Here is a 23,794-nt window from a genome sequence, read left to right as displayed (position 1 = left end):
TAGGTTGGTGTAAAATTCAACAGACACATCTTGTAATTGTAATAGTGAAATGTATTATTTCATTTGGAAAAACACTCTGGAGCATGTCAGTCTGCACCTATCAGGGTCTTCCTTAGCTTTTATTCAAGATATGCTTACTAAAACTGTGGGGCAGGTTTAGCAGAACTCTCTTAAGGGACACTCTGTCCAGCACAGATAGCAGTTGGTGTAATACCTGTAGACCACCACATAAATGTCTATTTCAGGTCCCAACTACTGTTTTCCTGTGTTACAACTTGAATAAAATATACATACATTCAGTACAGAACATCTATAACACACACACACACACACACACACACACACACACACACACACACACACACACTCTCTCTCTACATACATAAATACATAAATCAGTCTACCAATTTTCTGTGCAATACCAAGTGGTAAAATCATAGCAAAGAGTATAACCATGGCATTTTTTTTTTTGGTAAAGCACAGTAAATACACAATGAACAGTGTACAGTATTCATAGTTACTGGCCGTTTTTATCATTCATTTATTAGAGCTCTATTTTAGTTCTAACTCAAAAGTGTTTACTCAATTTCATTCCCTTTAATTTCCAAGACAACTGTTTAGTGCCATGTGACTTGTTTTCAGTAATCAAGACGCTGGCATCTCAACTGGAGAGAGAATTTCACTTAAGGACTGCCAGGTCATAAGCAGTTAGAGATGCTCACTACACAGGACCATTTGTTTGTAATCTACATTTTACTTTAAAGGACTGTCATGCAGACTTGCTCTTGCATAATGTATGCAGGTGCGTACCTTTCCCGCTGCAATCACAAACTAACCCGCCCGCATCCCACCAATACAAATTACATTGACAACGACTGCAACACACTCCAGGGCACAAAGCGTCCCTTTCCCAGTTTCCTAGTCAACCAGTGTTCCTTCAGCGTCCCTTTAATTGTGGCAACTGCCAAGAACGGCGTTCTATTTCCATGACAACGAGCAAGGGAGCGTCATGTTCCCCCAGCAACCAGCGCTGGGGGCCCGCGTCACGCGCCGCTTAGTTTGAAACTTAAGTCAGAGAGGTAAAAGCCCAAGAAGCAATCTGTAAAACCGAAATAAATAAAATAGAAAGAACCTTATTTTGCAAAGTTGCAATTGACCCGTGCAGTCAGCTGTACCAGTTCAGGGAATGCCTGGGAAACACATTGTTTAAAATCAATACTTTTATGAAATGCAAAACTTTTTTTTTAAGTGCAAAAGGATTTGTGGCTGGATTTTGTAGACACTCCAGGGTCTGGTCGTTTAGGAGAGCCTTCCAGGAAAACAAAATACTACCGTTTATTTTCCGGAATGAGTTCGGAGGGTGAGAGGAGTGAGCAGGCGCCGGGGTTGCGACTGGAGGCGGTCATTCAGGTGGGATTCAAAACTTCTTTCTCTCTCTGTGCGGATCATCGTACTTGTCTTGTAGAGCTTCAAAACAGCAATTCTGGGATGGCACAGAGAGTATCAAATTGGCTCTAACCTTTCTCATAGCGGTAGGAATTAGGAATTAGGAATACGTTTTCTAATAGTTTTATTACAAACTTGAAACTAAAGTTTAAAGGTACTGCACATCTCAGTACTTTAATAACATTTTAAGTTGGTAGTCTGCAATTTAAAGATCCACTTGTAATTACCTCTATTTGTTTATCACGTGTGTTAATTTCTAGGCAGGGACTTTCTATTCACACTTACTGCTAATTTGACGTTATTAATTCGTAATCACTGCGTTCCACTAATTTCTACTAACTTTCTGACTGGGCCAGACTTTAATTCCCCGATTCTAGATTACGAGGTAAATATGTAAACTTTTAGTTCGTGAATTGTTTCTCCACTTTTACGACAATATTTCAAAACATTAAATATTCTTTTGACTCGAGTAAAAGGGATAGTTTTGTACACCAAATAAAAATACTGTCCACCTCTTCTGTCGAGCTTCCTGTTTTCTGCCAGCCAATGACAGTCGCAGGAATCGATAAATAATCTAGAATGCTGAATCACTTCATCAGCTGGTGGCGCATCGCTTATAAAAGTTTACTGCAGTAAGCACTGAAAAGTGTAGTAAAGCAAAGTTAAAAACATTTGCAAGGAAGAAACACCCCAGATTTACTACTGTGGGACGAACTTGTTAAAACAATTTACTGCAGACGTTCATACTCCAGTATGATAAAGATAGCAAGCTGTAACTGTCATAATTATATAATTGTATTGCATGCAGTAGTTTCAATGTTAGTGGCTTTCCAAAGCGGTTATTTTTCTTGTCCAGGGCTCTGTACAGCATCATTATTATTATTTATTTCTTAGCAGATGCCCTTATCCAGGGCGACTTACAATTGTTACAAGATATCACATTATTTTTTACATACAATTACCCATTTATACAGTTGGGTTTTTACTGGAGCAATCTAGGTAAAGTACCTTGCTCAAGGATACAGCAGCAGTGTCCCCTACCAGGGATTGAACCCATGACCCTGTGGTCAACAGTCCAAAGCCCTAACCACTACTCCACACTGCTGCATCATAACAAAGCTCGAGGAATGGGTTTCAATTATGAAGTGACATTACTATAGTAGTTTGGTGGTTTGATAGCTCTTAGTGGACAGTAGTTTACATCACAGAAAACATACTATTTGGAATAGTTTTGCACAATTGGCCATGGAACCCAAGTGTGGTCGTTCAGCTTGATTTACTGTGGTGCATTGGGGGTCTTTTTGAGAAGCCCACACATGCCCATTGCAAAGCATGCATGGCTGTTGTCAGTCATTGGGGATCTATCAGGGGATCGAAATGGTGGCAGATCTAACTAACTGAAAAAGCTTCTTTTTCTTTTTTTTTTTTTTTACCAATGTAAAGCTCAAGGTTTTTTTATGATGATGGATCTGCCAGAGGTCTATCTTCACATAAGTCTTGAGCCTGATATTAGTCTGATATGACTGACTAGTCCAGTGCAATTACATTTTCATGGAATGGCCCTAGCACCTAGCAAACAGAAAGAAAGAAAATACAGTAGTGTGTGTGTGTCTAGTGAGAGTATGTAGCTATGTACACTGGTAGTTCACTGTTAGGAGTGAATGGTGTAAAACATGCAGTGCTGTCTGTGTTCTCAGGGTGTGAACAAAGTGCTGATGTAAAGGCAAATAGTGTCATTTTTACAATATGAAACTAGGAAGAAACTAATCAAGGATACCATTTTAATTACAGCACTGCTATTGCGCCTTTTAAATAGTACCAAATACATCTGAACTATAACAACTGTGAGATTATTTAATGCTAACACTGCATACAATACCAAAACAAGTTTTTTTTTATGTCTGTTTAAAAAGCCACTGTAAGGAAGCGGCACCATAATTAAAAAAAATAATTCATCCATATCTTCAAAACACTGTAAGAGTTGATTTGATCAACCTATACCCAGGGGTTCATTTGTGCCGGATCACAGTGGATCCCAGATCCGGTACCTTTGTGTCTGACACGTGAGGATTAAATAGATTGCAAATGATGACCTGTATGAATATATATATATATATATATATATATATATATATATATATATATATATATATATATATATATATATATACAGTACTGTGCAAAAGTTTTAGACAGGTGTGAAAAAATGCTGTAAAGTAAGAATGCTTTCAAAAATAGACATGTTAATAGATTATATTTATCAATTAACTAAATGCAAAGTGAGTGAACAGAAGAAAAATCTAAATCAAATCCATATTTGGTGTGACCACCCTTTGCCTTCAAAACAGCATCAATTCTTCTAGGTACACTTGCACAAAGCCAGGGATTTTGTAGGCATATTGTCAGGTGTATGATTAAACAATTATACCAAACAGGTGCTAATCATCATCAATTCAATATGTAGGTTGAAACACAATCATTAACTGGAACAGAAACAGCTGTGTAGGAGGAATAAAACTGGGTGAGGAACAGCCAAACTCAGCTAACAAGGTGAGGTTGCTGAAGACAGTTTACTGTCAAAAGTCATACACCATGGCAAGACTGAGCACAGCAACAAGACACAAGGTAGTTATACTGCATCAGCAAGGTCTCTCCCAGGCAGAAATTTCAAGGCAGACAGGGGTTTCCAGATGTGCTGTCCAAGCTCTTTTGAAGAAGCACAAAGAAACGGGCAACGTTGAGGACCGTAGACGCAGTGGTCAGCCAAGGAAACTTACTGCAGCAGATGAAAGACACATCATGCTTACTTCCCTTCGCAATCGGAAGATGTCCAGCAGTGCCATCAGCTCAGAATTGGCAGAAAACAGTGGGACCCTGGTACACCCATCTACTGTCCGGAGAAGACTGGTCAGAAGTGGCCTTCATGGAAGACTTGCGGCCAAAAAGCCATACCTCCGACGTGGAAACAAGGCCAAGCGACTCAACTATGCACGAAAACACAGGAACTGGGGTGCAGAAAAATGGCAGCAGGTGCTCTGGACTGATGAGTCAAAATTTGAACTATTTGGCTGTAGCAGAAGGCAGTTTGTTCGCCGAAGGGCTGGAGAGCGGTACACGAATGAGTGTCTGCAGGCAACAGTGAAGCATGGTGGAGGTTCCTTGCAAGTTTGGGGCTGCATTTCTGCAAATGGAGTTGGGGATTTGGACAGAATTAATGGTCTCCTCAATGCTGAGAAGTACAGGCAGATACTTATCCATCATGCAATACCATCAGGGAGGCATCTGATTGGCCCAAAATTTATTCTGCAGCATGACAACAACCCCAAACATACAGCGAAAGTCATTAAGAACTATCTTCAGCGTAAAGAAGAACAATGAAGTGATGGTTTGGCCCCCACAGAGCCCTGATCTCAAAATCATCGAGTCTGTCTGGGATTACATGAAGAGAGAGAAGCAACTGAGGCTGCCTAAATCCACAGAAGAACTGTGGTTAGTTCTCCAAGATGTTTGGGCCAACCTACCTGCCGAGTTCCTTCATAAAACTGTGTACCTTGAAGAATTGATGCTGTTTTGAAGGCAAAGGGTGGTCACACCAAATATTGATTTGATGTAGATTTTTCTTCTGTTCACTCACTTTGCATTTTGTTAATTGATAAATATAATCTATTAACATGTCTATTTTTGAAAGCATTCTTACTTTACAGCATTTTTTCACACCTGCCTAAAACTTTTACACAGTATATATATTTGGTTATAAAAAAGAACTCTGCGTACATAGCATGCATAATAAAAATAAAAAACCTCTTTCCTGTTCCATGAATTAAATGACAGATGTGTTCTGTAACACTATATTATAGGAATACAATAAGAACATTACTAGTTTTTAGACCCCAAACAGCAAAACCCCCCAAAACTAGCACTTAACAAAAAACAGAGTCGTCGCTCCTGTTCATCAGATTAGTTGGCCAGCTGCTAATAGTGTTCAAACCTGAAGAGCATGTTAAAACACGTCTAGGCAAAGGTGGGCATGCAGCTACTGACGCCAACAACAAGGCATCAATGGGAGCAACTGTAAATCAAAGTCAGTACATTAGGTCTAGAAACAAAAATGATATCCCTTCCTTAATGAGAAGATCCGGTATCACACACAGATGGATTTTTTAGCAGCACTAAGGCATCACACATGATTGTATCAACCACCTATCTATGGTTATCAACTGGGATTACCCATACCAAAAAAAGTGGTTTTTAAAGCATTTTTTTGAATATCAGTGACTGATACTGAAGGAACTCAGCAAAACATCTGACTGCTTGACTTTGTTTCTAGATGTAAAAGGCAAAAAGGCAGGAAATCAGGCAGCCATTGAAAAAATATTGCTACTAAGCGAAAATAAAGGAAAACAAATTATTTTAAACAATAATATACAGTCACACGCACGGATACGTTTGGCAGCAGCCCACTGGCGCTCTTTTTTAAGCCCCAGCCTGTATAAAACTGAACAAAGTGGCTAGTTGCAGTGTTCTAGACATACCTGCCTCATTTAAACTAAATTGAATAATTCATTAATTGGACCACCAATCATGGCTCACCGATTTCGCCATTCCATCCACACTCTCACATGGAAATGGACTTTTAAATCAAGGCTCTAACTTAACCCTTTCCTGGGCTGCATGTCACACGTTTAACAAAAACATTATGAAACATGTATGCCAAAAATCAACAAATATGAAAATAAAGATAATACTGTTGTTGGTGTAGTTGGTGGAATAATTATGCACATTTATACTGTAGAATATGGAAGTGAAACCAACACAAACACAAAATAAATCACAAAAATAAACACTATTTACAACTCTCCTTGTCACAGTTATGACATACAAGAGTGAAACATGTTGCTTATTTTTAGATTCATATCTGCATGATAGACAGCTATCACCTGAAGTTTGTATGATTTTAGACCGTGCTTTTTCTCACAGTTGTATTGCATATGGTTTAAGAAACGGAAATGTCCCGTCACCTTGGACAAACTGCCTAGGCACTTTTCTTATTCCTCGCTGGGGATGAAGGGGTAGATATAGAAGAGACCATCGTACATGCATCACACTGCACACATTTTTGCATATATCTACTTTCCACTTGTCATGAAAATAGGAAATAGGAGGTGGCTGTATGCCTGTTTGTCCATCCGTCATATGTCACGCTTGCATTTTTGCCTTAATCTGAAGAATTGTTTATGAAATTGTGATTAAAGACCTCATTGCTAATTCATATTATACTGTATATTATTCTGTAATATTGTTAATATAGTGTTTTTCATCATACCGAGGGCTCTAATTTTGTGTTTGCAGCCGTGGCAGGAGGCGTATGTTACTGACTTGTTTGAATCTCAGGAGGGTTATTGCCCATGCTGGTGCTGAGGGCTGCACTTCCTGTTTACCCTGCCCCTTCTTGTCTTTGTGTAGAAGCTGGAGGACACGCTGCTGAACCCAGACTCCAGTGGGGAGGAGAAGGCTCTGACAGTTCAAGGAGAGGGGCAGGGCGGTGCAGCCACCCCCATCCCAGCACGCATCCGCGAGATCGTCACCCGCAACCTGAAAGAGGAAAAACACGAAGGTACGGACCTCCCCCGTCATGCGCGTTTATCTATAGAGCACTTAAAATAATTGTAGCTAATACAATTATTCTTACAGGTTGGATTTTAAAACTGGTATTATTACTTTAGGTCAAGGGAAGTTTTCATGTTTTCTTCCTTTTTTTACTGGATGGATGTTATACTTGCACTTCCTGGGTCATTTCCTCTGAGCAGTGTCTTCTGGGTCAAAGCATGTTACTAGCTGTACGACTGTCGGCCAATAGGAGAAACAGGAAAGAAGCCATTGAAAGGGCGGGGCGAATATCACCCTCCCGTTGAAATGACTCAGGAAGTGCAAGCCTGACTTGCAAACAGAGATTTTGCTATAACATGTGTTTCTTTCAAAACTGCGCTTTTGAGACCCATATATAATGATTAATTATGCTCGGCGGAGAAAAGTCATGGAACTATTTTGTTAGCTGCAATTACTTTAATAGTGGTAAATTGAAAATAGAAACGTTGTAAATTCAATGGCAGACATTTCGACTATCATTGTCTTCAGTGACACTGCCCTGGTGTTGTTCTATTCTGAAGTAGTTCTGGATTCTTTGACAGTCACCATGCTCTGGTTCTATTCAGAAGTAGTTCTGGATTCTTTGACAGTCACCCTGCTCTGGTTCTATTCTGAAGTAGTTCTGGATTCTTTGACAGTCACCCTGCTTTGGTTCTATTCGGAAGTAGTTCTGGATTCTTTGACAGTCACCCTGCTCTGGTTCTATTCGGAAGTAGTTCTGGATTCTTTGACAGTCACCCTGCTCTGGTTCTATTCTCAAGTAGTTCTGGATTCTTTGACAGTCACCCTGCTCTGGTTCTATTCTCAAGTAGTTCTGGATTCTTTGACAGTCACCCTGCTCTGGTTCTATTCTCAAGTAGTTCTGGATTCTTTGACAGTCACCCTGCTCTGGTTCTATTCTCAAGTAGTTCTGGATTCTTTGACAGTCACCCTGCTCTGGTTCTATTTTGAAGTAGTTCTGGATTCTTTGACAGTCACCCTGCTCTGGTTCTATTCTGAAGTAGTTCTGGATTCTTTGACAGTCACCCTGCTCTGGTTCTATTCGGAAGTAGTTCTGGATTCTTTGACAGTCACCCTGCTCTGGTTCTATTCTCAAGTAGTTCTGGATTCTTTGACAGTCACCCTGCTCTGGTTCTATTCTCAAGTAGTTCTGGATTCTTTGACAGTCACCCTGCTCTGGTTCTATTCTCAAGTAGTTCTGGATTCTTTGACAGTCACCCTGCTCTGGTTCTATTCTCAAGTAGTTCTGGATTCTTTGACAGTCACCCTGCTCTGGTTCTATTCTGAAGTAGTTCTGGATTCTTTGACAGTCACCCTGCTCTGGTTCTATTCTGAAGTAGTTCTGGATTCTTTGACAGTCACCCTGCTCTGGTTCTATTCTGAAGTAGTTCTGGATTCTTTGACAGTCACCATGCTCTGGTTCTATTCTGAAGTAGTTCTGGATTCTTTGACAGTCACCATGCTCTGACATAAATTGAAAACATAAATGAATAATTTAGCCCCATATCTGGCCTCTTTGTGTTATTTGGCCCTTCTTGTAGCTTGCAAATGGAAAAGGTTTTAATTGGACGATACTTACTAGCAAGTTTTACGTGTCTAATGCCACACTTTAATAATTCAATAAGTCAAACTGAATAGCAAAGGTGCTTGATATAAACATGCTTACATGCTATTCAGTTTGGGGGCTGCAGGGTCCTATGATAAAGCTGGAGTGCAAATGATATCCCTCTGTATTATTCAGAGCACAGATAGCATGGTGCCTTGCCAACTGAGGTTTGTCAGATAAAAGGGCTGCCCCTGGGAATGAGTGGGGCTTTGTTATTTTTCCTATGTAAAAAATGAATGAGCCTGCTCTCTGTGGCACTGGCAGTGTATTGAACTGCAGACATTTCCATGAGACAGGGCTCCAAAATAACCAGGCCTGGACATTCCTGCAAAGACAGTCCACCTCTCCAGCCTCCAGCAGAGGGTGTGAGAGCATCACAGCTCAAAGACCAAGCCAAACCTTCATATGCCTGTTGTAAGCTTGCTCCCCATTTTTCTAATTGAAATAAACAGCTGCTACAATGGTTCAGAACTAAACATAAGCTCAGAATGTTAATGTCAGGGTTCCTACACACACCCACACTGTTATTTTCTGAAACATCCTGAAAGCAGCTTTTTATTTTTCTTTGAAGTAAAAGCTTGGTGAATCTGTCCCTATATGTAGGGTAACCAGATGTCCCGGTTTTCCATCAAAGGTTCTGGTGTCCAAACATTTTGCCCAAAATCTTGAAAAAGTCCCGGTTTTTAGCAACTTCATGTAGCGAGGCACACTCTAAATACTTTTTGCCAAAATATCGTAAACAACCACTTTATGTTATGACACATGCCGTGAAAACAAAATATAATAAAAAACAAGGTACTAGGGTAATCAAGAACATTATTTTTATAAAGTGATTGACACAGGTGTACGTTCTTATTCCTCAGTGCACCATGCGTTTTAATTTAGTTTATTCAATATGAATCTACAGTTGTGTGTAATATGGTAATTTTTTAGCTGTTCAGTTCTGGCAGGATTTAGCCCAGACAGAGCAGCGAGAGGTTTCAAGTATGTGAATCCACCAGGTAACATCAACAGCGTCAATAAATAGAGCCTCACGCAGTGAGTAAAAAAAAGAAAGAAAGAAAAAATCCAAAATGTAAATGTGTTTAATGATTTAATGTATTATTATTATTATTATTATTATTATTATTATTATTATTATTATTATTATTATTATTATTATTACTTAAACTAATTAGCCACAAATTATACACTTGGAGTGTAATGAAATTAGCTAGCTGCTTAAAAAAAAAAAAAAATCTGGTCACCCTACCTATATGTTCATGTTAATAATACAACATATACTGCTTTTTCAAATCAAAATACACGTTTGACAATGCATTGGGCCTTAGTCACAAAGCTTTAATGAATGAATTGTGTTTGTTTGCTATTGCCAGTTAAAACTGTTGTTAAAAATGGCATCAGAAATATAGAACTGTGGAACGAATATTAAACTTTATTTTATGAAAAATTCTTTAAATAACTCCTGGGTTAAAGCTTTGTGAACTGGGCCCATTGTTTCTATTGTTCATGGAAACATACAGTAGGACCACATTTTTAAATGGTTTAATTGGGTATACATTTTCTTTAGGAACATGTACTGTAAAGGTGCTGGTTGACCTCTGAACCTTAAAACTCTCATTGCAGCCCCCCAGGAAATGCCTCCCCTCGGCTCGCTGCAAGAGGAGAACCGGCTGTTGCAGCAGGAGCTGTGGCGCATCGAGGACCTTCTCTCTCAAACCCGCGCCGAGCGAGATGAGCTGCTCATCAAGAACCGAGCCATCAGCGACCGGGTATGTACCGTACACTCCCAGTCCCAGTCATGTAACACATTGTGACAGTTTTTCTTCTATGTTTGCAAAGATGTAGATGGAAAGAGAGTCAAATGGGAAAAACCTGCCTGCATTTTTTTTATTTTTTTTGTTTGCTTGCCTTGAAAACACTCAGCACAATTGTGAACCAAGAAGCAAATTGCCGAAAAGTCGGTCAGGCACTTCTCAGCATTCCTTCTTGTGTGTAGAGAGGAAACAAATGGGCTTGTGTTCCAAAAAATATGGCACCATGTTTCCCAAGTCACCCCCCTCTCTCCAGTCCCTTTATGGAGTCCCTCCCCCACCAGAGTGGCTCCTGTGTGTGTGTGTGTGGGGGGGGGGGGGGGGGGGGAATTAGTAGGAAAGCTTGCTGGTCTCAGGGGCCTCCAGAAAAAAAGGCCAATTTTTCACCCCATACAAAGTTGGCATCTGTGATAACACAGGTCCCTCTCTCCTGCCTGTGAGTTCATGAATGACTCTGTTTGGTTTGTCCATGTAAGTTATTTCAAATCAGGGCTATAAATAAATCGCAATCACACAGGCATATTTAGTTCAGATGTATTTATTTTGTAAATACCACCCCCTCCCTTGAGGAGACCCCTTTACCATCCTGAACAACGTAAATGAAATCGTTCCAGTATATATACTGCTCTGGGAGCGCTTGCCAAGGTTTTTCATTTCCCTAACTCTTATTACCATCATAAGAACAGTTCTATACCCACGCTATACCCATTTCCGTAACTGGAATGTGTTCAACTTCTCTAAGTGAAACAGTGACGAAGGTACTAAAGCTAAAGGAAAACGGAACAGTCCTTTTTAACAAAGTGCATCCTGCCATGCAAGAAAAAAAATTACCAACTTGTAGGGGTGTTTCAGTGCCTAGGGAGAACACTCTAGTGGCTATTCATACATTTGAATTAAGTGTAGCTGTAAAAGAAAATATATATTTTTAAGAAGGGTGCAGGGCAACCACTTTTCATTCTAAGAATCCTGTCTCAAGCATTCATTGGGTTTAAGATGACTGCACAAATAAAATAAGATGAGCTGTTCTACTCAATTTGAGAAGCACAATTCAAATATCTCCTCGCCAATGTGACCCACTTGCTGATCTGGAGAAGTGAAAATCAATGGGCAATCTCTGCTGTCGTCTCTTGCCAATTTTTACTCGCCAAACATAAGCAATGGATTTTCTCAGGTTGCTGAGCCCGGGAAGTATCTGCTTGGACTCTTAGGGCTCCTGACACTTGATGACGTGAACTAAACCCAGCTGATTTTCCTCCCTAACCCAAGGGAGAGCAAAGGCCAAAGTCCTCCCTTAAAGAACGAAGATTGACAGCTCAGCAATACTAGGATTCGATCCAGCTATCTCCTGATTGCATGACTAACCCTGCACTCTACCATCGAGCACCCCTCAGGATATTATAAGTTGCTGCAACAGGTTTTAAAGAAAACATTTTTAAAAACTCTTTGAAACCTTGAAGAATTTTAAAAGCAAACTGGTTAAGAGCTACAGGTTGGCTTTTTATTACGTTTATTAGAGATAGCTGTTTGTGACTGAAGTCGCTAGGCCACAAGTATCAGGAGAATCAACTCAAAGTATGTTTTCCTTTGGGTTTCAAGTTAGTTACCAGTTAGGAATTGTAAACAGGCATTATCGACAGTTTTATTTACATGGTCTTTCTTCACGGAACGTCACAGTTTCTCCTGCCCATAGTGAAACAAACGCATGAATTATAATTTCAATAATGAAGGTTTAGCACATAATCCACTCCTCAGTAGCTTGAATATAGACAAAGTCCATGTCAACGAGTGCTACACAGGTTTCCCAAATACCTCATGCTTGCTAATATAAGTAAATGAAGACGTGTTCATTCACTGTAGTCTGATTAAAGGCTGCTATTTTCAAAAAGCTCTTTATTTGGTTGTTTCTTGCCTGGTGAATATTCCTGTTTTGTATTCTGGGCTGCGTTATGCTTTTACATCGACTACAACATGTTGACAAAGCTGTACACTTCAGTTTCTCAGCAGCTACAGGATATTTTTTAGCAAAGTCTGCCATAGCTACAGTAAAATACATACATATCAGCCAAGCACAGCTTATAATAACACAGGAGTAGTGTTATGTGTTCATTAAAAAAAAAAAAAAAGATATAATGTTCTGATATTAAGTCTATTAATCGTATCAGGACGGGGTATCATACTCCAGGTAATTATAATTAACGATGAAATCAGCATGTGTTGTGTCTGGTAAAGCTACTGTAGATACACATCGATCCAGAAAAACTGACAGCTTGTCTGATGGGAGCCACGCCCCGGTTTCAAATTAATTTGCTCCAGCTATCCGAGTGAACACTAGTCGCTGTGATCTCTGCTGACCCGTGGAAATTCGACATGAACCAGGGCAGCCTTTGACCCAGTTTGTGAAGCTGAATTGTCCCTGGAGATTACAGAATAAGTCTGATGGAACTTTGACCTTTCTGTTGACTTTGGAATACTGCCAGTTAGCAATGTCCACAGGCAATGTGTGTATATGTGCTGTAATGCATACAGCAACATTATCCACAGAGAAAGTTGTGTGTTGAAACTCAAGAGCAATCTAGGGACTCTGTTGTTGATGTTTTTTGAAAACGGTAATGTAATAAAACTAGGAAGAAACTTAAGACTTCTACAACTTGCTGTTTTATAATAACATCCATTATTAGTAAAATTGTGTCATTAGTATAATTTATCAGACCAGTACTTAGGTAGTTAATACAATCCATTATGGTCAGATTCATGTAAGAACACTTTCGTTTTTTATTTCTAAATGTTATTATACTGGAAAATAGTAGATTTTGCACTGGAAGAAAACGTTATCAAACCTAGTCATATGCAGCACGTTATTTACAATAACAAGCCCACTTCTAATCTAACAAGTCCATTGCAAGATCTGTAATAGTAAGCTAACTATTGTAGCTCTTCTTACAGTCCTTCTCTATAAGTCTTTCACTTGGATCTCTATATGACTTGGCTGTCTATATGACAGTGTGACTCCACTCCATGATCAGCGCGACTCAGCACACTTGCCAGCTGTCTAATGCAACACAGAGTGGAGCTGAAGGCACACTCGGCCAACACTACCTTCCCCAATTGGCCCCCCTCCCGAGAGAAAAGGTCTGTGTTTGAGTGCTCCTTACCTGCATGATGTCTCATTCTGTAGTCAAAGGGCTGCAACGCCAGAACCACCGAGTTATCCGAGCGCTGCCATCCTTCATCGTGTCTAACCACTTCCAACGGAGCGTGATCTGTGACGGAGGAAACGACGCCCCAGGAGATAATACTGGAGGGAGTGCACAGCCCATTTAATAGCCAAGCACTCCTTCTCGATGACGGAGTAGTTACGCTCCCTTGGGATCATCTTCTTACTTATATACAACACAGGGTGTTCTACTCCATCCGTCTCTTGGGACAAGACTGTCCCCAGACCTACATCAGAGGTATCAGTCTGGAGGATGAATTCTTTACTGAAATCAGGCGATATTAGTGCAGGAGCTTGACACAGTCTCCTCTTTATCACCTCAAAAGCCCCCAGACACTCAACTGACCACTTTACCAAATTTAGAGCCCGCGTCCTAGTCAGATCCATTAAGGGGGCAGCGATAGTGGAGAACTCGTGGATAAACCTACGGTAATAACCCGCTAGCCCCAAAAGTGATCTCACCTGGGTTTTGATCTTCGGAGTTGGTGTGTCCATTAAAGCCTGGACTTTAGAGGCCATCGGCTTCACCTGACCATTACCCATAATATATCCCAAATATTGCATTTCTACCGTGGCAAACACACATTTCCTCAGGTTGGTTGTTGACCCCGCTTCCCTTAAAGACTGAAGGATGGCTGTCAATCTAACAATGTGCTCTCTCCAGGAAGAACTAAACACTACCACATCATCAGTATACGCAGCAGCATATTTCTGATGTGGAGCAAGCACGTGATCCATCCTGTCTCTGAAAGCCCCACGCCCCACGCAGCCCAAACAACATGGTCACACAATGGAACAAGCCTTCTGGAGTCGAAAATGTGGTTTTCTCGCGAGATGCTAGGGTCAAGGGAATCTGCCAATATCCCTTCGTCAGAACAAGGGTGGAGATAAATCGCGCACCTCTTATCTGGTCCAAGAGCTCATCCACCTGGGGCATAAGGCATGCATCGAACTTAGAGACTGCGTTCACTTTGCGGAAATCCACACAAAAGCGGTTGGTGCTGTCCTTCTTGCCAACCAAGACAATCGGGCTACACCATTCGCTCTTGGCTTACCGTCTCCCTTCAACTTTCAGGGATGCGGTACGGTCTCTCTTACACCCTCAACCCTCTATCACACCTACCTGACAAATCAGAAAAAAACATCCCCGAACTTCCCAATTACCTTCTGTATCTCTCGCTTTTGACTGGGAGCTAACTGAAATGAGGAGCAGTGTGGTGTTAAGTTTCCTACTAGAACATACTGAGCGTTCATCAGAAAGACTTGGGGGTTGTACCATAATGATAATGAGACGCACTTGGGTTTAAATACAACATCGGGGTCTGTTTAAATGATCCAGACTGCAGTCATTTAAATATTTAAAAAAAGGAATCTGAGTCTTTCCAGGAAATGCTAAACATTTTTAGGTACATGACAGACAGACAGGCTCCATACACCTCGAGCTTATGATACATTCTAACTTTCTTGACAATTGGGCAGGCAGTTCTCTAAATAGAAGCAAAGTTTTAAAGTGCAACATACATTGACTTCATACTCGGAGTACATAGCTGTATTTACTCATTCTCTCTGTCAAGTTCAATCAGGGGGTATTTGGGGTAGTGACTTCATATTTACAAGGTTATAAACACATAATGTATTCTACACAGCTGTATTCTATGCTTTTCTCAGTTATGAAGTATTGCCATTGTTGCGCAGTGAACTTTTACGTTTTCACTGCCACAGCAGAATTTTGGGCCCCTTTTTTTTGTAAATTTTATAAAACTAAGCAAAAAACACAATTATAATTAACCTGTTTCTACTTAAACCCCAGTTGATTCTTGCTAGTTTTATATTTTTAAGACAACGTGTTTTCCTTGTTGAAAAAGAGTGTGGAAAACTTTGCCCTGGTTCAAACAGAACTAAAATCAGTCCAGCATATTTCCTCAATAATGCAGGTTTGTAAAGAAGCTGTACCAAGACACACTAGAAACTTGACATCATAATGTTAGCTGACGCAATGAACGCAGCATTAGAAACATTAAATCAATAAAGTAGTAGGTCTTACTTTGGCATTTCTTTAACAAAGCTACAGTTCCATCACAATTAATAGTAATCATATTAATAATAAAATATAACGTTATGTTTTGCGCAAGAAGTACTCAAAACATTAGTTGCACATTGTAAAATAAAAAAGTCTTTAAAAGAAATAACTTCTTGGATTTATGAAATTTGCCCTTTTCTCTTTTAAAATGACATTTAGTTTTACATAAATAACTGTGTGTTTCAGCCCCTTCTGCTGTTTAGGCTACTGTATAAACTAAAGCATATAAAGTATACACCAATCCAGATGCTGACATTGTAAAAGATTGAAAATATACAGGCTTTCAGGACCACATACTTGTAGCCTTTCCTCTGGTAAAAGTGGACGAAAGGTCTGATGTAGTCTTGAAAGCTTGTATAGTCTTCATCTCTGGACCAATACGTCTAACAATACAATTTTATGTACAGTAATTACTGACTTGCCCTCAGACAGTTCCCTTAAGCCATGACTGCTTTTCTCAAGTGTTTTGTTTTGTATTAGCATAAACATTTAAAGGGAATAAACCAGGTTTATTTTTGTTATCCTGAGGGTGCCAGTGCATATGAGCATCGCTGCAGATACTGTATGACCCAGTGAGCACCAGCACTGGAGTAACTCGTTTGATCTCAGAGAGGGGTGGGGGATGGGGGCAGGGTTACTTGGCATGGTCTTTATGAGAATTCTGTGACTGTTCCAGTGGGATAGCCAGTCCTGTGGGTGAGGACTGTTTGGGGGGGGTGCATTTCCGCACCAGCTGTGTGGAGAATCTGACCGAAAGTACACTCCACTAATTCCTTTTATTAAACCTCTGGGCCAAAGCCAAGCTAGAAAATAACACTGTTTTTTTAACCCCTTCGACTCCTTTCAGAAAGCAGAATTTTCAGTGTTACTGTGTGTTAAGAGACAGACTTCTAATAAACCCTTAAAGGGTTAGTCACTAAGTTTATCATCCTTTTCTTTATGAGCTTCCCTGTCCCCTTTATCATTTTTTTGTCATTCAGCATTCCTATAGTTTCATTGAAGCAGGACGACACATCGTGTTTTAAGTACAGTTTTAACTGATGTGGGACTTTCTCTGCAAGGAAACCAGGCTTGGATTACTGTGTTAGCTGTGGTTCATCACGTCTGCTCCATGCTGTTGTACCTTCAGAGTGCATGCAGAAAATGCATTAGAAAGTAAATAAAATGCATTAGGAATAAGATGATATGGGAAGCTGATAAAATGGCTGTGAAGCAAAAAAGGGATTTTAAAACTGCAAGAAGTACACCTTTGCTCAACCTCAGTTCATGAGGAACAGACATTGTTTGGAAGCACTTGCATAGTAAGAACAGTAAAGCATAGCACCTGAGCCACACATTGCAATGAACAGGGGTGCATGGCAGGTAGCAGTCTGTTATACGGCAACATCACCACAGAGATTGACTAAAGTAAGCGGTTCTAAAGAAAAAAGGTAGGTGTGACATTCACACAGATAGACAGCCTCTATTTACCACTATATCAATAACCTGTGCTAAAGAATCTCCTTAGCAAGTTTCATTACAACTGGACAAACAGTTCTCTCTGTACATGCAAAACTCTTTAAATGTGCCATTCGTTTGCACAGTATGCACCTGTATAAACCGATCTAAACTGCACGTATAATGTTATCTAGATTCTCGACTGCCATTACCTGCTGTGATTCAATGCTGCTTTAGTGATGTTGATTTTCATATAGGTTGAATCACAAAGATGTAGTCTTGTGGAGGTTTGTTTCACTTCAGATTTAGTTGAAGCAGTAGTTTTATGTGTAAAGAAGGTAACTGCACGGATTGAATTTAGTTTTTAAACTGTGGGACTGCAAGAGGTGAGCAGGCTCAGGTGTGAATCATTTGGTCTCTTCTATTGCCTTTTTATGTAATAATCAGAAAAATATATCTCTCAAGTAGATACATCCACTAAGATTCTTATCAGTTGCATCTGCTGTTTAAAGTCACCTGGGCCCTAAGCCAGCTTTAGTCCTCAATACGCTTGTAAATCCTCTCAACTAAGTGTGTTCCCAGGGGCATCATATCTCCATGGAGACCCCCCTATACACAGGAAGTAACATTAATAAGAGATGTGTGCGGAGTTCTTATATAATCGCTATATTTACAAACGATTCAAACATTCCTTGTCCATTTCACAGTTAGGGTTAGGGTTATTTTGGACAAAATATATGGCACAATTCTTGTCCTGATTAGCTATAGACTGTGTATACAAAGAAAACATACAGCGGTACACATTCTGGCAGCAGTGTGGAGTAGTGGTTAGGGCTTTGGACTCTTGACCGGAGGGTCGTGGGTTCAATCCCTGGTTGGGGACACTGCTGCTGTACCCTTGAGCAAGGTACTTTACCTAGATTGCTCCAGTAAAAACCCAACTGTATAAATGGGTAATTGTATGTGAAAATAATGTGATATCTTGTAAAAATTGTAAGTCGCCCTGGATAAGGGCGTCTGCTAAGAAATAAATAATAATAATAATAATAATATAATATAATGCTATAGACCTAATTAAGAATTTCTTAATGCGTGTAAAAGTTTATTTCATGAAGCATCGGCACTGAACACTGCCCATTACAGAAGTGTAAACAGAATATTAAACTCCACTTCTGCTAATCTGTGTATAGCTGGCTACCTTCTGCATAATACCCATCATTACTTAAAAGGGCAATGCCTGTGACTCCCCTTAAGAAATGAAACACACAAAAAAACTAAGAATATGTTTTTTTGTTTGTTTTTTTTATCAGAAGAGGGTTGAAATGACAAAAGGGAAATAATACAACGTGAGAAGAATCTTCTGTAAAAAGAAAGTCTGTGTCCAACAAAACTGTCTTCCAGTTTTTTTTAAAAAGGCCTGTTTATTTATAGATTTTATGATTGAGTGTTTGAAGTTCTGGGCGATTTATAATAACAGTTGGAATGCCAAAAGCCCCAGAACACTCCAGCAGGATGTCCACAGGGACTCCATCATCCGAGCGTGGTTAATCAACTCCATTCAGGGGAGTCCCAGCAAACAGAGCATCCACAGTTTACTGGAGACCAGGGACCCTCTTTTAAAAAGCGGCATGTTTATATATTGTTATGGAAACAATTTAGAATTAGCAGCAGTCAGAACATCATAGGCTCACGTCCCATCTCTTATCCATTGTTAAAACTCTTTGTATGGGGGTATGTCTTGTTATATAAAGAAAAAACTGGCCACCACATGTACAGTACAAACCTTCTATACAAAACCCACAGTACAAACCTTCTATACAAAACCCACAGTACAAACCGTGCTTCCATAATAATATGTACAGTAAAGCCAGTCTTAGGGAAGTTACTTTTAAAAAAAGAATCCATTAAAGTTAAAAGTTACTTGAACAAAATTGTAACTACAGTAGTTATAGTAACGTATTACTTTGACAAAAATGTAGCTAGTTACAGTTGCACAGTTATTCTCAGGCACAGCTTTAATTGAACAGAGATATTTCTTTGGTCAGGCTACAGCTGGAAATAGTCTTTGAAGATCCAGCTATCGAACCCACTCGTTCCCTCCACTGACGCCATTTTGTAGAAAGAGGATATAAAAAGCTTGTTCATATGACATGTAAGACGTGCGCTGCTGAAGAGCTTTCTGCTTTCCATGTTATGCATTAGCTATAGTCCTTCTTTTAAATGTAACTAAAAGTAATTAAGCTGTTTTTTCACAAAGAAGTAATGTGTTGCCATATTTTGTTACCTGTCTGAAAAATCTGATTTGTAATGCATTACTTCTTAACACTGCGTGTACTATTTGAATTATGTAGCAATGTGTGTGTGTGTGTGTGTATATATATATATATATATATATATAAATCTCTTACTTTGTTGCCTAATTTCAAGGAGGTTAAGACATAAACTAAATACTTGATGAATAAATCAACCAAATGGATCAGATTTGAACAACTTATCTGCAGTTATATAAACTGCAATGTGTGCCATTAAAAATAATTCAGGCTGCATTTCAACAGGCCCCTAAAGGCTTCTTTTCAGCAAAAGATGTATAGAAAACAAATTGTACTGTGCATAAGTGAACACCCCTGCCATTTAAATACATTAATCCTGCTAGTGTTTCCCATCAGGACCCCCTTCAAAACATCTGAAATACAATGGAATAAGACCAGTATCATTGTTATGGCTGCAGCATTAAGATCTGTTTTTGTTAAAGTGAAAATAGACACAACTGGGTAACGTGTTACACTGTGTCTCTAATTACTGTGTACTTACATAGTTACTGAATTAATACATGAACACATAATTGCAATGTTATTATGCATAGTTACAAAGTACTTAACGTGTACATCTTTTTGCACAAAATATGGAAGTACACAATTGTATCAGAAAAGGGTTAGGTTTAGGGTTAGCGTTAAGGTTAGTATTAGGGTTACAGCATGCAAAAAGATGTACACTTGCGATCCTATCTAAAAATGGTATGTAACTGTGAAATAATGGTTGTCATGCTTCAAACGTGCTTTAATATGACGTTCAGACGGTCTCCTCAAACAACATGTGTATAAAAATATCAAAACCAGCATGCTTGAGTATTAAAATACATTGTCATCAAATATTGCTGTTCCCCAAAACAGTGAGTCGTAAGAATCTGATACAAATCAAAGGATGTTCAGTAATGCCTTTTCTGAATTCTAAAACACTCCATTCTCAGCTCTCTAACACACTGTCACCGTGGAAGCTAATGAACACTAAAAATTTTCATTAATAAGGAGCTCTAGCCAGGGGAACAGAGCTGCCATTGTCCATGTAGCTTATCCGGACTGCTGGAGAAATTAAGCAGCCGGGGGTAGGGGGGTAGTGGTGTTTGCTTTCTTGAGACGCTGAGGTGAATGGCAGCCTCCACTCTCACAGGCTGATATTGTTACAGCCCCCACACTGCAAACATGTGGTTCATGTTACTGTGGACAGGGATGTCTGGCATCAGAAAAAAGTGGGGGCAAGGGGCAAGAGAGTGAGAGAAGGGAAAGAGAAGTGGGTCCTGGGAACTGTGGGGAGATGGAGTGCTAGAAAGATAGACTGGAGCAGAGGAGATAGAATTGCAATTTGCTTAGTATTTTTGCAAAGCAAGTTTTGCAGTTTTCCCATGTTTTTCCCATGGTTAACTCTGCATTTACCATGGTCTACCACATGAGAAGTGTACTTGTATGGCCGTCTGCTTTGTTGTCTTAATGGCTAGGGAACACACTCATTGTACACTTCTCCGTCTTGAGCGATTATGGCAAAAAGTTCTAATTAAGGCACATCCATAGAGTGGAAGCAGCAAGATAGGTCTCCACTGTTTCTCATGGTTTCTCCCTATCCTTTTACAATTCTTTCTCCACACTTGATCTCCTTTCCTCACCCAGCGTACCCCCTAACCCTCAGTTTTTAATCTAGGTCTGTGGCAAAGTGGTTAGTAGTGCATAGGTGTAGAGGTGATGCAGTGCTCAAACAATGACAATAACACAGTGTTCACGGTCCAAAACGGGGTTTCAGTCCCGAAATAATAATACAATAATACAAGCATGGCTCCGTGTCCTTTCTCGCGGTGCTCCTGTGCTGGTGGTGAATACACAATTATTGGTGACTAGTGCAGTATTTGAAATCCAGGTTTAATGCTGGCTGAAACAGTGACAGCTCCCAGTTGTTAGCCGTCTACTAAATACATATAAACAGTGGTTAACAAAACAAATACAAACACTCATGTTTTCTTTTTACACGGTTTCCTTTACAGGTCCTTGCAGTAACCAAAACAAAGGAACAGATTGCATCGTCACATCCCCTAAAATACCGTTATTCACGCCCCCTCCGATAGCTAGTTCAATCACGTCTCCTCCAATCTATGACTGACACATCGCTTACCATACTAGGGCGATGACTTCTGGTGTCGTGACTCTGCCCCCTTTCAGGTGGCCGGCTTCCGACTGACCCTGGAATGAACTGCCGAACCATTATTATTATTATTATTTATTTCTTAGCAGACGCCCTTATCCAGGGCGACTTACAATTGTTACAAGATATCACATTATACATATATCACATTATTTTACATACAATTACCCATTTATACAGTTGGGTTTTTACTGGAGCAATCTAGGTAAAGTACCTTGCTCAAGGGTACAACAGCAGTGTCCCCCACTGGGGATTGAACCCACAACCCTCCGGTCAAGAGTCCAGAGCCCTAACCACTACTCCACACTGCTGCCCCAGGTGGCATTGTGGGATGTTTTAGAGTTATTATTATTATTATTTATTTCTTAGCAGACGCCCTTATCCAGGGCGACTTACAATTGTTACAAGATATCTCATTATTTTTACATACAATTACCCATTTATACAGTTGGGTTTTTACTGGAGCAATCTAGGTAAAGTACCTTGCTCAAGGGTACAACAGCAGTGTCCCCGACGGGGGATTGAACCCACGACCCTCCGGTCAAGAGCCCAGAGCCCTAACCACTACTCCACACTGCTGCCCGTCCCTTGAACCATCCAGTACAAGGCACACTGTTCCTGTTACACAGCTCCCTCACAGGTTGGGAGGGTGATTGTTGACTAGGATTCATTCGCTGTTTGTCACAAGGTCCAATTTCTTTCCAGACCCAAAGGCCACAATGCTTTGCAGTCCTTCAACCCTAACCACAAGCCCAGTCAGCATCTGACACTAAAAAAGCCAAACTCTCCCCCCAGTTGAAACTACACTGTGTCTTGGTCCTTCATCTCAATGGGGACTGTGAATGTTGAGATGCGAGAAGCTTGGTGTGAGACTGAGCGCGTGTGACTGATCGCGTGTTTCTTCTCTTGTACAGCTGGAGCGGTCCCTGGCTCTGGAGACTGGAGAGAAGGAGCAGGAGGCATCTGTCCAGTCACTGAGGCGCAAGTTTGAGGAGGAGGAGAGAGCCTACAAGCAGAAGCTCCAGGCCTACCAAGATGGGCAGCAGCGACAAGCCCAGCTTGTCCAGAAACTGCAGACCAAGGTACAGGCCATCATCAGTGTCTGCTCTGTGGTATCCTGGGATAATATAAGTCTCTGTGTATTCCATTAATAAGCATAAACAGACAATTACATGGTCTGAAAGATTACACTATTCCTGTGCTTTTTAATCCATTTATATTTGAGTGGGAATAAAAATTAGCCCCTACAGTATTTACAATTATAGGAATGATGAATAACCCAGAGAAATTGAAGCACTGTGTTTGGCATAACTGTAAATAAATACTGTTGAGAAATATTTGGCTAAACTTTGCGTGAAAATGTTCTTTTGTATTCCCATGTTAGTAATGGTACTGTACTTCTGTTATGATAATGTTGACCCCTGTGGGTTTGATGAGATAAAAGAGTTTCTTCAGGACTAATAAAAATCATTAGCTATTCAGATGTACCTCCTGTGTCATCCTTTGAAACTGTATTGAAATTTGCAGATGTTATTTGAAAGTGTTACCAACACTATTATAAGACTATATTTATGTCACTTATAACAATACCCCACTGTAATGCAGCCCTGATTCAATAATGGGATAATGTAGTATAAGCACGTGGATGATGACTTTTTGGTTTTTTTCAGGTACTCCAGTATAAGAAAAGATGCGGGGAGTTAGAGCAGCTGGTGCTGGATAAAACCTCTGAGTCAGAGAAACTGAAACACTCGGTGAGTCACTCTCAACGTGAGCACTTTCTCATTAGAGTCTTGTCTCAGTTCCTTCCTGCAACACTGTTTGACTGGGAAAGGATGGAACTGTTTAACAAATATGTGTATCTTTTCATTTGTGTGATTTATGTTGACTGTTTAATTTAATTAGTTACTATTTTTCACAGCCTAATTTTGATGACCTCTTACAACCTATGTTTTGTAATGTAATAGGACAACTGACAAATCAAAATGTAATAACATTAGAAAATTTACAGACGAGAGGAGGCCATTTGTCCCATCTAAGCTAGTCCAGTTCCTAGTAACTGATTGATCTCAAAACTTTGTGAA

General features: G+C 40.0%; 1 protein-coding gene across 1 annotated transcript in view; it reads left to right on the top strand.

Moving 5' to 3' along the window:
- Positions 1–1,050: 1,050 nt before the first annotated feature.
- crocc2 (ciliary rootlet coiled-coil, rootletin family member 2) overlaps positions 1,051–23,794 on the top strand; it is a gene marked incomplete in the record, with an annotated part of 61,908 nt that continues 39,164 nt past the window's right edge. The window contains 5 exon segments of the mRNA XM_058990488.1: positions 1,051–1,410; positions 6,910–7,060; positions 10,325–10,470; positions 22,625–22,792; positions 23,381–23,464. Of these exon segments, the coding sequence (XP_058846471.1) occupies positions 1,348–1,410; positions 6,910–7,060; positions 10,325–10,470; positions 22,625–22,792; positions 23,381–23,464 (612 nt within the window).

Source organism: Acipenser ruthenus, chromosome 17 (genome assembly GCF_902713425.1).
Source record: "Acipenser ruthenus chromosome 17, fAciRut3.2 maternal haplotype, whole genome shotgun sequence".
Taxonomy (NCBI): Eukaryota; Metazoa; Chordata; class Actinopteri; order Acipenseriformes; family Acipenseridae; genus Acipenser; species Acipenser ruthenus.
This window is presented reverse-complemented; position numbering and strand designations above follow the sequence as displayed.